At 41.5% G+C, this 15,070-nt stretch overlaps 1 protein-coding gene and 1 non-coding gene across 7 annotated transcripts in view; both read right to left on the bottom strand.

The window, feature by feature from the left end:
- Positions 1 to 13,716, bottom strand: part of TMTC4 (transmembrane O-mannosyltransferase targeting cadherins 4) — an 88,580-nt gene extending 74,864 nt beyond the window's left edge. Inside the window, exons 1-4 of one of the 6 annotated variants that reach the window (XM_028526448.2) lie at positions 13,378 to 13,535; positions 9,804 to 10,019; positions 5,925 to 6,040; positions 4,598 to 4,814 (exon numbers count right to left, since the gene is read on the bottom strand). In XM_028526448.2, the coding sequence (XP_028382249.1) occupies positions 4,598 to 4,814; positions 5,925 to 6,040; positions 9,804 to 9,965 (495 nt within the window). In that variant the 5' untranslated portion in view covers positions 9,966 to 10,019; positions 13,378 to 13,535. Of the gene's footprint in view, positions 1 to 4,597; positions 4,815 to 5,924; positions 6,041 to 9,803; positions 10,020 to 13,377 lie in introns of those variants that run through there. The other 5 variants (XM_028526445.2, XM_036011425.1, XM_028526447.2 and 2 more) reach the window with 5 other exon arrangements.
- LOC114508993 lies at positions 5,610 to 5,712 on the bottom strand. Its single transcript, XR_003685570.1, has one exon. It is a non-coding gene; the product is annotated as a U6 spliceosomal RNA (small nuclear RNA).
- Positions 13,717 to 15,070: the final 1,354 nt, after the last annotated feature.

Genomic DNA, 15,070 nt, shown 5'->3' on the forward strand with positions numbered 1-15,070 from the left:
TGGTGGCTGGTCTGTCAGAAGCTTTATCCAGCTACAAATACCCCAGAGTGATTGGGGGCGGCAAGTTTGAAAATGAGACATTTCTATGAGTTAGAAAGCAAATAAGACAGATTACAATTATTTCACTACCAACTGGGGACCATGAGGTGGGAAGTCTTCAGGGTGTGACTGACTCATGTCAATTTGCTTAGGACTGTCCTTGTTTTAAAATGGAAAATCCTTTGTCCCATAACACCCTTAGTCTTAAGCAAAGTGAATGGCTGGTCACTATAAAGATTGGAAAGTGTAGATTCTTATTTGCAATGAACAAAAACATCCCCAATGTTAATATAAACACATAAATGTTAATGTAAAGAAATTTATATTACTAAATCTATAGAGGTCTACACTGCTACTGCTTTCCCTTAGTAAATGTAAACAGAAGCAGCACAGTTATTCCCAAATCCTCAATCCTCATCCCAGATCCACATTCAGTTGGGGTGGGTGGTGGGGATGCTCTGCCCAGGGCTATTGTCAGAGATCCTGGCTGGGGCAACAGCGCAAAGGTGGTCCTGGCCTGGAAACTCTAAGAAGCTCTCCTTCCATCTGGCTCTTTGGGTGATCCTGCTTTATGCTCACTTTTAAAGCAAGGTTAAATGTAGAGTAGAGAATTTCTGGCCAAGATGAAGGCATAGGTAGATACACTTTGCCTCCTCGAACAACCAAAGAAGGACAACAAATTTACAAACAAAAAATAACCAGAACTGCCAGAAAATTGAACTGTATTGAATTCTGACAACCAAGGAGTTAAAGAAGAAACATTCATTAAGACTGCGCCATAATGCAGTGACATGGGTTGCCCCACCCTGGTGAATACCTAAGGTTCCACCTCTTACAAAATAACAGGTGTGCCAAGACAAAAAATATGGCCCAAGTGAAAGAACAGATCAAAGCTCCAAAAATAGAACTAAGTGATGAAGAGATAGCCAACTTATCAGATGCATAGTTCAAAACACTCGTAATCAGGATGCTCACAGAAATGGTTGAGTATGGTTGCAAAATAGAGGAAAAGTGAAGGCTATGCAAAGTGAAATAAAGCTACATGTACAAGGAACCAACGGTGAACGGAAGGAAACTGGAACTCAAATCAATGATTTGGAGCAGAAGGAAGAAATAAACATGCAACCAGAAAAGAATGAAGAAACAAGAATTCAAAAAAATGAGGAGAGGCTTAGGAAACTTGGGAACAACTTTAAATGTTCCAACATCTGAATCACAGAGGTGCCAAAAGGAGAAGAGGAAGAACAAGAAATTGAAAACTTATTTGAAATCATAATAAAGAACTTCCCCAATCTCACAAAAGAAATAGACTTCCAGGACGTCCAGGAAGCTCAGAGAGTCCCAAAGAAGTTGGACCCAAGGAAGCACACACCAAGGCACATCACAATTACATTACCCAAGAGTAAAGATAAAGAGAGCATCTTAAAAGCAGCAAGAGAAAATTAGACAGTTACCTACAAAGGAGTTCCCATAAGACTATAAGCTGATTTCTCAAAATAAACCTTGCAGGCAAGCAGGGGCTAGAGAGAAGTATTCAAATTCATGAAAGGCAAGGGCCTACATCTAAGATGACTCTGTCCAGCAAAGCTATCGTTTGGAATGGAAGGGCAGCTGAAGTACTTCCCAAATAAGGTCAGGTTAAAGGAGTTCATCATCACCAAGCTGTTACTATTTAAAATGTTAAAAGGACTTACCTAAGAAAAAGAAGATGATCAAAACTATGCACAGTAAAATGACAACAAACTCACAATATCAACAACTGAACCTAAAAAAGAAATTTAAAAAAAGACAAAAAACAAAAGCAAACAACTAGAAAAGGAACAGGATCACAGAAATGGAGATCACAGGGAGGGTTATCACTGGAGAGGGGGAGGGGGAAGAATGGGGGAAAAGATACAGGGGATAAGAAGCATAAATGGTAGGTACAAAATAGACAGGAGGCGGTTAAGAAAAGTATAGGAAATGGAGAAGCCAAAGAAGTTATATGTATGACCCAGGGACTTGAACTAAGGGTGGGGGAATGCTGGTGGGAGAAGTGGTGCAGGGTGGAGGGGAATAAAGGGGAGAAAAAAAATGGGACAACCATAAGAGCAAATTCAATAAAATATACTTAAAAACATAGAGTAGAAAATAACAGGGAGGTATAGATAAGACAAAATCGAATACCGACTATTTGTCAAAACAATGGAAGGTGAATAAACAAATTATCTGTCTGATGGATTACTGATTTTTAATGATCTAATGATCTTTTCCTTGTAATATGAGTTTGAATGCTTTTCATGGATTAGAGAGGTGGGAAAGACTGAGAAATTTTTTCAGATACCCCCTTTTCTCCTATATAGCTAGACTTCTCTTAGCTTATTTTTAAATATCTCAAATGTAGAACTTTGGTGGTAACATGTTCCCAGATTGCATATGCCTGGAGATGTATGCATGTACATGTGTATATCTAGTTATACTTGTTAGCATTTCCAATTTTTCTACAAATTAACTTTTCGGTATTTAAAATCAGAACTCTAGAAAAATTTCTTTGGTTAATAATTCAAATATTTCATTTTGTTTTTAAGATCACACAAAATTAGATAAGGACAAAAACTGTAAATCAGTACTTTTACCAGAAATTCCCTTATTTCTGATCAATGTATATATTTCTGAGTCCCAACAAATATTTAGACTATAAAATAACTTACAGAAACAAATTCTAATTTAATGTCACACACATACACGTACATACAGCTTACAGTAGTTCCCATCTTGCCAATACCTTAAGTCCTCTGAATTTGCTGAAGTAAAAAACTATGATAATTTTTTATAGCTTAGTAATAAGATTAGAAGAACACTTTAAGAGCAATTCCATAATCCTCTTAATACCAAAGAACAGGTAGTTTAATAAAATTAATAAATGAGATGCTAAAGGCAAGAATTCTGCTCAATATTTTGAAACTTAATTTCAGGATGCTTAATACAATTAGTTAATGTGTAAGTATTTAAATACATATGAGATGCAGAAGTCTTGTGGAGATGTGATACATGTAGTATTTTATACTAGGTACTTCACACTCACAGAATGAATACATAAGATCAAACCTTTTACCTCAGCAAACATGGTGATTTACATTTTCAAAGGGTTCCCATGGAGGTGGGAGGTAGCATGATTCCTGAAAATCCCATAGTTTGTACCAAATATATTCAGCAGCAGCTCAGTGGAATAAAGGTATGACCCACAGGACAGCAAGTTAGGCCCCTGTCAGGAGCTGCCAATCTACCTGGGCTGAACCTGTCAAGTGGAAGAGAATAATACAGGGCAAAGACGAGGAAGGGAAGGGAGGTGGGGAGAATCCCCGAGTAATTTCCACATTTGGACTTAGGGACCTACTTTCCAGTTCAACTCAAAGTATTCAGGCATCACCTCTGCACAGACCTCAGACAGCCAGATTTTAAGTTCTATTTCTACATCCACCAGCTACACAACTCACCTGCAATAAGTCCTTTATTTGTCCTCCCAGACCATTTCTTCTTCAGTAAAGTAAAATTGTTATACTGCCACAGAGTTTCTGTGACAATCACGATAGCAAGAGAAAGTATTTTCCAACTTACAAATCTCTCAGCAAACACAGGAAAATTGAGCATCAAACCCTTCACTGAGGAGAGTTAATCTTAGCATCTGGTTTGTAGACCCCAAAGCCAGGCAACATTCAACATTCATACCTTTACAGTGTGATCATACAAGCGAAACAGAAAGTATGGGTTGGCCAAAAAGTCTGTTTAGTTTTTTTCCATAAAAGACATATTTTTCATTTTCACCAATAACTTTATTGATTTGGATATTTTTAGTAGTATGTCAGCTATCTCCCATGTGGTATAACATTGATTGTTGTCAATTAATGTCTCAATTTAATCATTATCAACTTCTACTGGTCTACCCGACTGTGGAGCATCGTCTAATGAGAAATCTCCAGCATGAAACTTCACAAACCACTTTTGACACATTCTATCAGTCACAGCACCATCTCCATAAACTACACAAATCTTTTTTGTGTGTTTTTGTTGCATTTTTACCATGCTTGAAATAATAAAGCATAATATGTGAAAAATATTGCATATTTTCTTCCATCTTCAGTATTAAAATAGCTACACAAAAATTCACCAAGTTTGATAAGTTTTTTAAAAATGCATGCTGATATAACAGCTGCCATAATACAATCTAACAAAATTGTTTTGAATAAAGTTAAAGACAACTAAGTGCTACTAGAGCTATCTTACAGAAAAAAAAAAACAAGTGAACTTCTTGGCCAACCCAATATCACCACAGGTCATACTATTCCATCATTATAAAATCTTCATTGGTATGAGACTCTGCATTTTTCCACAAAAGAATTCTATTGGACCTACACAAAATTGTTTCAAATATCTGACAGGGCATAGCTGTCTATACGAGGTAGTCTACAGCTCTAAGAGGATTTAAAGGAAGCCTGTTTTAGGAACCAAACTGACATACAGACGGCTTCTCGACCTCACACAAGTACAAATGCCATGAGCAGACATGCGTAATACTTACGCACTCAGTGTGTACTGGATGCACTGCAAATAGCAGTGCAGCCAGCAGGGATGATCTGGGGGCCAGGTTCAACCTCCTGCCTTTACTGCTGTACTGCAGGCCACCAAATAGCACCGAGAAGACATCAACCATGAGGACAGAGATGCCACTGTGCAGAAGGATGTTCACCACGTGGAAACTCATGGGGTAGAAGCCTCCGGACAAACAGTAGTTAATCCTGTAGCAAATGAAGGGTGCTCATACAAGGGGTGCAGAACCATGTGAAATAAATGCAAAACTATCTGAAGGGAAAGGCTGGTAATTAAAATATTAAAAGGAGAAAAGACTCTGTGCAACTTTGGTAAAATAACACCAAAATAAATAATGCCATCAAGCTAAGAAGATTGAAGAGAAGGCAGGGACATAATCAGCTGCAGAGGGGTAATTGAATGATAAGGTGATCTCAGAGGAGTGGGGCAGAAAACTTGGTGGCAAAGCCAGACTAATTTTTGAGTGTAAAAACAGCAAGACTACATTCCAAAAAAATATATATCACATACTACTCATGACTATTCCAGAGGGACCTGGATATAAGATAGTCATGTAACTTGCTTATGCCCCCTCCAAAAAAAAGTACTTTATAGTTTGTCTACCAGTCTCCTGAACAATGAACTACTTTCTCATTGTCAGGGATTCTTATTTCTGACTGCTTTTCAATTACCGGTGGTTCCAATTCATCATTTCTATGCTTCTTTGTGAGATCAAGACACAAGTATTTAATGCATACAAGAAACATCTATGAATAGAAACTTTTTGTGGTAAATAAATCTATTTAATGCAAACAGCTCCCTGATTAATGGTGGGAGGGAAGAATTGTGTTTAATCTCATCTTGGTTTTGCCTATTGACAGTAGGAAGATTTATACCTTATTTTATGGTGAAAAAAATGACAATTTCATTTGGTGCCACACATTACCTTGACTCATATTATTTCCCTGGTATTTACCAGCAAAGGGTCCAACCCCCAAGAACTGTGCAAAATAGAACACTTCACCAATTTGTATATCATCTTTGAACAAGGGTCATGCTAATTTTCCCTGTATTGTTCCACTTTTAGCATCTTTCCTGCCAAAGCAAGCCCTGCAATAAAATGTCCTAACACATGTTCTCTCCATCTTCCTGTGACCTAACTCCTAATAGTTGGAGTTATTCAATACCCCTACTTGTTGGAGGCCCTAGGAACCATGGATGGACTCACAGACCCTATGAACTTTGTCACATACAACCTGGTACATCATAATGCACAAGCTTTGGGTGACCCTCTAGTACAGCCCATAGTTATATCTCACCTGAAAGTCAGGACGGTGAGAGGTCGGTAGGACTTGTGACTGGTATTGCTGCTCAGCCTACTGCCCCAGAAGTCATGATACCATAGGTCTCCAAGGGGTGTTTCTGCTTGGAGATCCTGTGGGAACACAACCAGAAGACATTCTGGGCAAAGGAGTCATGGCTCCTTACCCCAGAGCTAACCAAGTCCTCTTCTTTAAAGTTCCTCATACTTCTACTCTTCAACTCTCCCAACAATCCTGGGCCAAGCAACCACTATCACTCATCTAGGACATAGGCAGGCCTCCTAGAGGGTCGACTGAACCCTCTGACATGTTCTCCACATTGATCTTTCCAAAATACAAATCAAGTCACTCCACTCACTCCTGCTTAAAACAATGCAACTGATCCCTTCCCTTCCAGGACAAAGCTGATGTCTTGACATGGACGCCACAGTCCGGGGCACCCTGGCTCCCACTGAACTCTGCAGACTCATCTCTTGGACTCCGTGATCCTGCTAAAGGCCTTCATCGGTCCCCACACAGCTCTTGCTACCATCTATCCAAAAGGTTTTGCATGTTCAGGTTTCCACCCAGATAGTCACCCCTGAAGTCTTCACAACTCAGCTCCTCTCGCCGTTTATATCTCAACCTTCTTGAGCTGAGGCAACTTCCCTTCCATGGGTCTTGGGACATCTTGCACCTATCCTCAGAGTGACTGGCACACTGGTGACTTATATTCATATAGTTATACCCATATAACTATTATCTGTCTGCTCCACTGGCCTAGGGCTCCACAAGGCCCAGATATGTCTATGTTTGCTGGGAGTACATAGAAGGTGCTTAATCTATGCTGAATGAATGACTGGACCATATAGCTAAGATCACTATTACCCTTTCTCCTATCTAATACATAAGGCAATTTACAAAAATATCTCAGTTAAAATATGAGTGGATAAATGTTTTTAAGTTTTCCATTTTTGATCATGAGCTAAGCAGATAGTAATACTAAAGAAAAAATAATTTTTAAAGATAAAGATCAGTAGTATTAAAAAAAACATTACCTATCTTACTATCAATACTAACATAATTTAATTTGGTATTGTACTACAGACACTTAAAGAAGCATTTTTTTTTACATTTAAATATGAAACTAGATTGTTTACACTGCCTAACAATAACAAAGGCTATGGAGTAACTCCACAGGTTACTGTGGAGTAACAAAACAATATTAATTTTTCTCTTTAAAGCATAATTAAACAAGAATATTTTAGGGACTAGAAATTATAATATACTAAGCACCACAAGGTATATCAGTCCAGACTCTTTGTTGCAGTAGGCAAAATCGACTCTGATTAGCTTAAAAAAGGGAATGCTTTAAAGAAGAGTGCAAGGCTCACTGACTCCCTGGTGGTTTAGAAAACCACGTTCAGTGCTGTGTAGCCAGAAGCATACCCACAAATCACACACCACCAGACATCTTGCTGAGGCTGCTCCTCTGTCTCCAGATCCAACCTCTTTGCATAACTAGTTCTTCATTCCAACAGCTGGTGCACCTGATAGGAGAGCCTATGTCTGTGTCTGTATCTAAACTGGACAGTTTTTGCAGACAGTGGGGAATGACCCAAACAGAAGAAATGTGTCAGATCATAGTTAGCCCAAGAGAGCAACCAATGTCTATGACACACAGTGGAGTTTGGTGAGTCCTAGCTACTGAAGTGCTTACTAACTCAAAAGGAAAGGCTGGAAAAGACGCAAGAGATACAAAGGTGGTCACCTGATACCCACTTGGAGGGTGTATTTCTCTTCTACTGGGTATCAGCTTCAGAGGGCTTCAACATACTGACGCCCTCTATGACTTAGTTAGATATTTCCTGAAGGTCCCATAATCCACTCACTAACTGAGTTCAACTCAGTTAAAAATGTTAAGTCCATCTTCTTTTGCATTGTCCTAGAAGTACTCATTCAGTTGTGAAGAGGGTGGGTAGAGGATCTTTTCTTCTATGTAAGCAGAAAATAAACACCAAGGAAGCTCTAAATATTTGATCAAGTATAGCCTAAACAGAGCAGGGAACACTACAAAAAGGTCAATTTTTCCTCATAATGATTTATGGAAAAGATGTGGTATGTCTGAATTTTTTTTGCTAACTGTATCTCAAAATCATCATCTCAATGAAAGAGGGCAACTTGACACTACAGTGATGCATCTGGAAAACTGTCTTTAACACCAATAAAACCCAGTAACAGCCTGTTTCACATTACTGTAGGCACAGTGCCAATGAATGGAGTGCCTTTCATTTAACAGGAAAGAAGAAAGGGAGGGCTAGCAAGTTAACAAAGGGGCACAGTGTGATGCTCTGGAAAACACTGCCAAGACAATGTGTAGTAGCACCATAGCATGGCTTCATCTGCCTTACCCTGCATAGAAGGAAAGAGAATTATACCCACACATCAGGGCACCCTGCATACAAGAGAGCTCAAGCTGTCCCTTTCCCTGCTTATCAAAGTTCCTCCACATAGGTTCTAAGTTAACTTTATAAATCTTCCACTTGCTAAAAGTGGAGGAGTCAAGAAACTCTCAATAAAATAATAATTTTAACAATAAAGTCTTATCCTTGAATCCTTGTTAGGAAAGCAATTCTGTAGCTATCAAGCCATGGATGTGACAGAGTTGCTATGATCTACAAATGTACTTCTTTTTCTTGTAAGCATAGTTTTAAAAACAACTGAAACAGAAATGTCTGAAAAAACTGCTGGATGAACTTGAGGAAAATTACAAATGAAGAACTTGAATTAAAAAGAAGCATCAACAATGCTGTAGCTTGTGCCATCAAAATACAGAAAATCAGTTGCAATGCATTACAAATGAAATACTACAAAACAGTCATTCTCCACTGCCACCCACAGAAAAAAAATTTTTGTTACATCAACAATTTTTTTCCAGTATTTTCAATGTGAAAATGACTTTTTCCTCATTTGGTAGAAATAATGACTTCAAAAATTTAACAATATCCAACAACAGTGTTACAAAGAGTTGCTACAATCGCATCTGCTAGAGAGAGCAAGTAGTATATTCCTTCAAACTGTCTTCATTGGTTAAGGTATACACATAAAATATCTCCTGAGTAACTAGATGTCATAGGACTACAACCATTTTCAGTCTTTCTCTTCTGGGCCTTCCCTGCCTCCAACTTTCTTGTTCTGATTTTCTCTAGGCTTGCTTAAATCTTTTTCTTCCCTTCCCACAAATTTATTTCTTCTCTTCCATCTCTAGTTAAGAGAATGAAGGAGTATATTTTCCCTGAACTGATGGAGCACCCACTGGCAAACAAAAGTGGCTGAAATTTTGCAGATTCAGCAAATTTGGATCTCCAACACAAAATGAGCAGGAACTTCATCACTCCCCATCCTCCTATGGCTGTCAGTAGGCTCTCTTGATGCTATCAGTGAAGGACAAAGAAGCCAGCACATGGCCTGGTACTGAGGCTGAACCTTTTCATGAGCTATCAGATTCAGCCATCACTGTAGCAAATGTATGATTTTTTTTTTTCTGGAACAGTTCCGGAAATCTCTTACAAAACCTAACTCAGTCTGCAATGTCCTACAACACCCTTGCCTTGAAATCTTAGAATAATGGTTTCTCTGATACATGTGTGGCTTGCAGCCTCACATCACACTGGGTATACAGGCAGGGGTTGGAGACCCCCGGCGGCCAGCCTTAAAAGGGGCCCTATGTCAAGGAGACACTATCTAAAAGAGATGGAAAATCCAGAGTACAATTGGGGCCCATGCAAATGCTTAACCCAAGTTTAGTAGAAAATAATTCAATATAAACTTAGATTATTACTGAGATGTAAGCAAGTGGTTAACATAAGTTTATCAGAAAGGAATTAAGATACAAACCTTATTGTTAACAATAGCTTCAGAGTCATCAAAGACAAAATCTCCATCATAGCTACGTGCAAAACATATGAGGGAAACAAATCCCACTACTAACTTAGCCCTGAATGGAGGAAGAACAGAAGATGGAATGATGTGATCCAAATTGGCCTCCAAATCGGCCATTCTGAAAACTGCAGGCTGTCAGCCTCTGGCTCTAGCATTGTGCTGGTTAGAAATCTGCAAGAAAAATAGCATGATATTCCTGTTAATGGTAAAATCATATGGTATTTGTCTTTTATTGCCTGGCATTAACAGGAACCTAAGCAACAAAACAAACAAGCAAGCAAAGTATAGCCAAAGACATTGAAATTGAGAACAGGCTGACACTGAAAAGGGAGAGAGAGGGGAGGGGATAAAGGGGAGGAAAGGGTGAAGGGTTTACAGGAACAATTATAAAGGGCACATGGACAACAAGAAGGGGGATGGAAATGGAAATGCGGGAGGGAGGCGGGGAGGGATGGAGTGGTGGGGAGGAGTGGGGAGAAAAAGGCAGAAAACTGTACTTGAAAAACAATTTAAAAAATGTAATAAAAAAAGAAAAAGAAAAAAATAGCATGATATAATCATTCATTACTGCATTGTTAGGAGTGCTTCTGCAGTGAACCTATTCACCTGGAGTGAACAAGAGTTACACAGTCATTTATGTTGCAATTTTAGAGGATACACTTTTTAAAATCTTTAAGTTGTGGTTTTCTAACTCTGTTGGGCAGAAAAGTCTTATGGGACACATACAGATTCTCCTGGGCCCAACTGCAGCCTACCAAACTAGAAACCATTGGTTTTGATGCTGGATTATCCTTGAGAAACACTCATTTAATGGACTCCTATATTTATCAACCCCATAATGGAAATCATTTTTTACAGTCCTGGAACCAGTTTACAAAGTTAAAAAAAAGTTACTATTTTACTGCATCTAATCAAGAAAAATCAAGAAATATTCATCATTCAGTCTTAGCACATTGTATGTAGAGGGGATGGGGGAGGAGGATGAAACACGATTGCAAGTTTGAGAACTCAGGACACTCATGACAGATAGATGAAAATCTGGGAGAAGAGTTTAATAGAGATAATGAGGCAGGGCATATGTTTGATGGCCAAGTCAATGGTTCATACACAGACAGCAGAGAGAGGGAGGAGAGAATGTTGTACCGACTGGTTTGGGACAATATCTTATTCCAGAAAGGGCTGAGCTATATGTGAAAGAGGAGAGAAGTTATTCTAGGTAAGGATATGACCTTCAATATCTGTGAAAGAGACAAGTTACAAATATACATTTACTTTTTAACTTTTTTTCAAACAGGCAAAATATCAAAGCCAGAAATTTCCTTGTCTTAGCCTTGCCACTTAGTCCTGTGGCCTTGTACATGTCACTTATTTTCTCAGAGTCCACTTCCTGCACTACTCTGCAAAGCTTAACTTCCCAGCAGTGAGAGAGCTTTCAGTCTTGGAATTCACCCAAATACTAAACTACCTCCCCAAACCACATATTATCTGTCCCCATTCCCACCACACCCTTCATAGGTGCTTTCTTTGGATTTATCAGAACCATGTTTGTGTCAAATTGCTTGGGTTTCAATCCTGGGTAACTTTGGACCCATTACTTAACCTCTCTGGGCCTCAGTTTCCTGACCTCTAAAGTGGTGATGATAACTGTGCTGACTTCACATGATTGTAAAGAGAGTTAAACAGGACACGCACCTAAAGTGTTTAGAAACACTGGCTTTAATAAATGCCCAGGGGTAGTTAACTTTATTATAAGTACCTGCTCCAAGGAGGGTGAAAGCACAGGCAGACTATTTTCTTTTGAAACAAAAGAAATCCCTTTTAGTATTTGGTTTATTGATACCAGGGCTCTTTTGTCTTTCCTATTAAGAGACCTGCCCCATTCCTTTCCTGCTGAGACAGAGGATAATCCCAGGTCCCTTGATTGGGAAGGCAGTTTGAATGTACTTGTTTTAAGGTTTCTAAGGGAATACCTCAAGACTATGGGATCAATAAAGAGTCAGCCAAATAGGCCCTTTGAGATTACAGGCATCTTTTTGACAGGCTTCTGAGTAAACGTGGGGATAGAGCCAACAGTCCACAGAACATATCATTCAATGGTAACAATGTCCTTTCCAGATTTTCAATCCAGAGATGAAAGGCTCTTCAATTCTCACTGAGTTCTCCAGGCTCTCTGCAAGTCCTGGGGGGAATTCCAGCTACTACCTGCAGTCCCTGCCCCTTTTCTTTTCCATTGAAAGGATAAACTACTGCTCAACTCTAAATTACAGCTGCAAACACAATACAGGTCACCACCAGGCCTCAACTACTGTTGTCTACATTTCAGCTAAAGTAGTCCCACTACTTAAATAAACAAGGCTGAATAGTTAGAAAGATACCATGACTTAACATGGAGGGAATCAAGTGTTCTTTGATTTAGAAAGTTAATGTGGAGGAAAACAAACATTTTATAACAGTTTTAAATGCACAATAGAGCCGTGAACATAATAGATGGTCTTGATGTTATCTGCCTTAGGCCCAAATATTTGAATATTATTTCACAAAATGTTGTCATGAGGTCCAAATAGCCCTACTGGAAGAATACTGAATCAGAAAATAAATTGTGCTTCTTAAATTAATTGTGGAGCTTCATTTGTCATCTCAGACTGTCTCTAATGAAGACTAGCCATTTTGGTACTAAGGGAACAGCAGAGACGTATGCAAAGTACAATGTAGACAGACCCTAACATCTGAGATGCTCTGCCGGGCCAGGGCCGGACTCCTGGGGAGTGAACAAGACAGTTGAGTCAGTTTCAGAATGATCCCCTGCCTCCTCTTCTCCTGCAGGGACATCAGAGAACCTAGTCTGCTCAGTTCCTGCCGTCAGCATTTTCTGTACTCTGGCTGGCTCCCCTTCTCGTAGCAGCTTCCCTCGCTTCTTTGCTGTGCCACCTGCTCAGCTTCCCCAAACTCCAAGCCTGTGCAGAGAAGAGGTGGCTGGGTGGTCCAGGGCCGGTGACACCGGCTCTCTGCAGCTGTGCTACGCAGCCAGCTTGCACTAGCTGTCACTCACTGCACCGCCCGGGAGCCACCTTTAATCCAGGGCTCACATCCAAGTGGCCAGGCAGCACCCAGCCCTCGCAGGCGCCGCGGCCAGCTGGCGGCCAGCCGCGGGCCCCGAGGCCAGGTGACACAGGCACCCGGTACACCTTGGGCTGGCAGGAGGGCCCGCGCAGTTGTATCAGGCTGGGGGACCACGACAATAGGAGAAGGGAGCGCAGGAGCCGATACCCGAGATGCGGGCAGGGGGAGCAAGCACGCTCTCCTGTTCTTACAGCCCGGCGCCCAGGGCCTGAGTCCCCCAAGCCCAGGCTGCAATTGTGGTCCCGAAGCCAAATCCTCCAGCAGTGTTGCAGCGGGTCCACAACGGCCCACCAAGCTTGGGGCGCAGCAGTAGCAAGGACACTGCGTCTACTCTGCCCCCAACTCCGCTCGCTCGTTTTGAGGCGTGCTCGGCCCCACTCGACACTGCAGGAGCCTCCCCGCACTTTACCTGCAAGCAGCCAGGGCAGCGGCTGCATCTCCCTCCAGGGTGCGGAAAATCCGGCTGCTCCTGTCTCCCTACTAGAGCTGGGCAGGGGGAGGGGCCGCTTCACCTTGCCCCCCTCCCGCACCACACGCTGCCAGCCACCCGCACCTCTGTGCTTCCCACGAGTGTGGCCGCTCACTCACAAGCTCCCGCCTTGGCCCGCCCCCTCCTTTAGGCGTTTGGCTAATTCTGCCGTCACTTTCATGCTGCAGCGGGTTACTTTTCAGCCCATTGGCTGATGAGCGAGATGTCTGGCTGGCAGGGCTACGGGTGGTGAAGGAGGCGTAGAGACTTGGCGGACTCAATGGGAGAGGAGGAAGCGGAGTTTTGAAGTGGAGTCTGGGCGGAGCCCGGGGCGGGCGGGGGGGTGAGGGGCGGGGAGCGGTGGATTGCGGGAGCGGGCTGCTAGAGGTCTGTCCCTTTTCCAGTTGTCCACCCACGCGGGGCCTTTTCCTGCTTGCCGGCATTTCTCGCGCAATCTGCGGTGGCTTTGGCACAGGGACCGCAGCCCCTGCAGGAAAAGGAACTGGATCGGAACCAACGGAATTCCAGACTTCCTGTCTGGGAGGAGTTACTTCAAATGCTTGTCTCGACTTTCTGCCTCTCGGAACAGAACTAAACTCAGTTTTTCAATCTGAGGCCCTGCCGCTTTTGTTTTTGTTTTTGTTTTTAGCAGATCCTCACCCAGGGCCCAGGGTATTCATTCTGCTGACCCACGAATCCTGCTGTGACGAGATCTCCATCCATCTTCATTCACTAATAGTCACTTTGCCCCAAACTTCCACTCCCAACCTGATTGCTACTCTCTCCCTCATAACCCCTATTTTCAGATTACTTTGTCTCCTGCCTCAAGAAAAAGAAACAGTATCCATTCTCCACCACCAAACCTACCAACCTACTCCTTAAAGCATGGATTCCGACGACCTACACCCAGTTTTTCCAGTGTCACTGAACCCATTCTAACATCAGCCTCTACCTCTTGACTGAATCTTTAAGTAGCTAGTATTTAATCAGTCACAAACCTTACTGTACTCAGCGCACCTTTCCAGCTATCACCCTGCCTCTGCTTAGGTGAAGTCGTTGAAAGAGCTGCGTGCCCCTGGTTCTTCGAGTCTCCCACCTCCCATTCACTTCTTGGTTTCCACACTCGGCCAAAACTGCCTTCAATAACACCCACATTCACTAAATCCAACACTCTCCTTCCTCATTTTGAACTCTCAGCAAAATTAATTTTTCCTCCTTAACACACATACTTCTTTTGGTGACAGTACTCTGCTCTCCTACTTTCCTATCTCCTTGTCTTACTTTTCCACTTCTTGATAACCTCCAAATGACATATTTTAAAGGTCTCAGCCATTTCTTTCACTCCACCACTTTTCCCTGCATGATTTAAGCCATTGTCAACATTTTAATTAATATACACCAAATGTATAATTCTGATCCTTACTTCTCTGACTTCCAAACCCATTTATCTAGCTCCCTGTTCAGCTTCTCCACTTGGTTATGTCACATAGCCACCTCAAATGGAACATATCCAAAAAAGAATGCATGCTTTCATTTCCTTCCCCTCCTCCCTGTGATAGTGATAGGTCTATCCTTGGCTTCTGACAAGTCACCAACATTGTATTTGCTAAGTGTCTATCAAATCTGTATACTT

Source organism: Phyllostomus discolor, chromosome 11, assembly GCF_004126475.2.
Source record: "Phyllostomus discolor isolate MPI-MPIP mPhyDis1 chromosome 11, mPhyDis1.pri.v3, whole genome shotgun sequence".
NCBI classification, from domain to species: Eukaryota; Metazoa; Chordata; class Mammalia; order Chiroptera; family Phyllostomidae; genus Phyllostomus; species Phyllostomus discolor.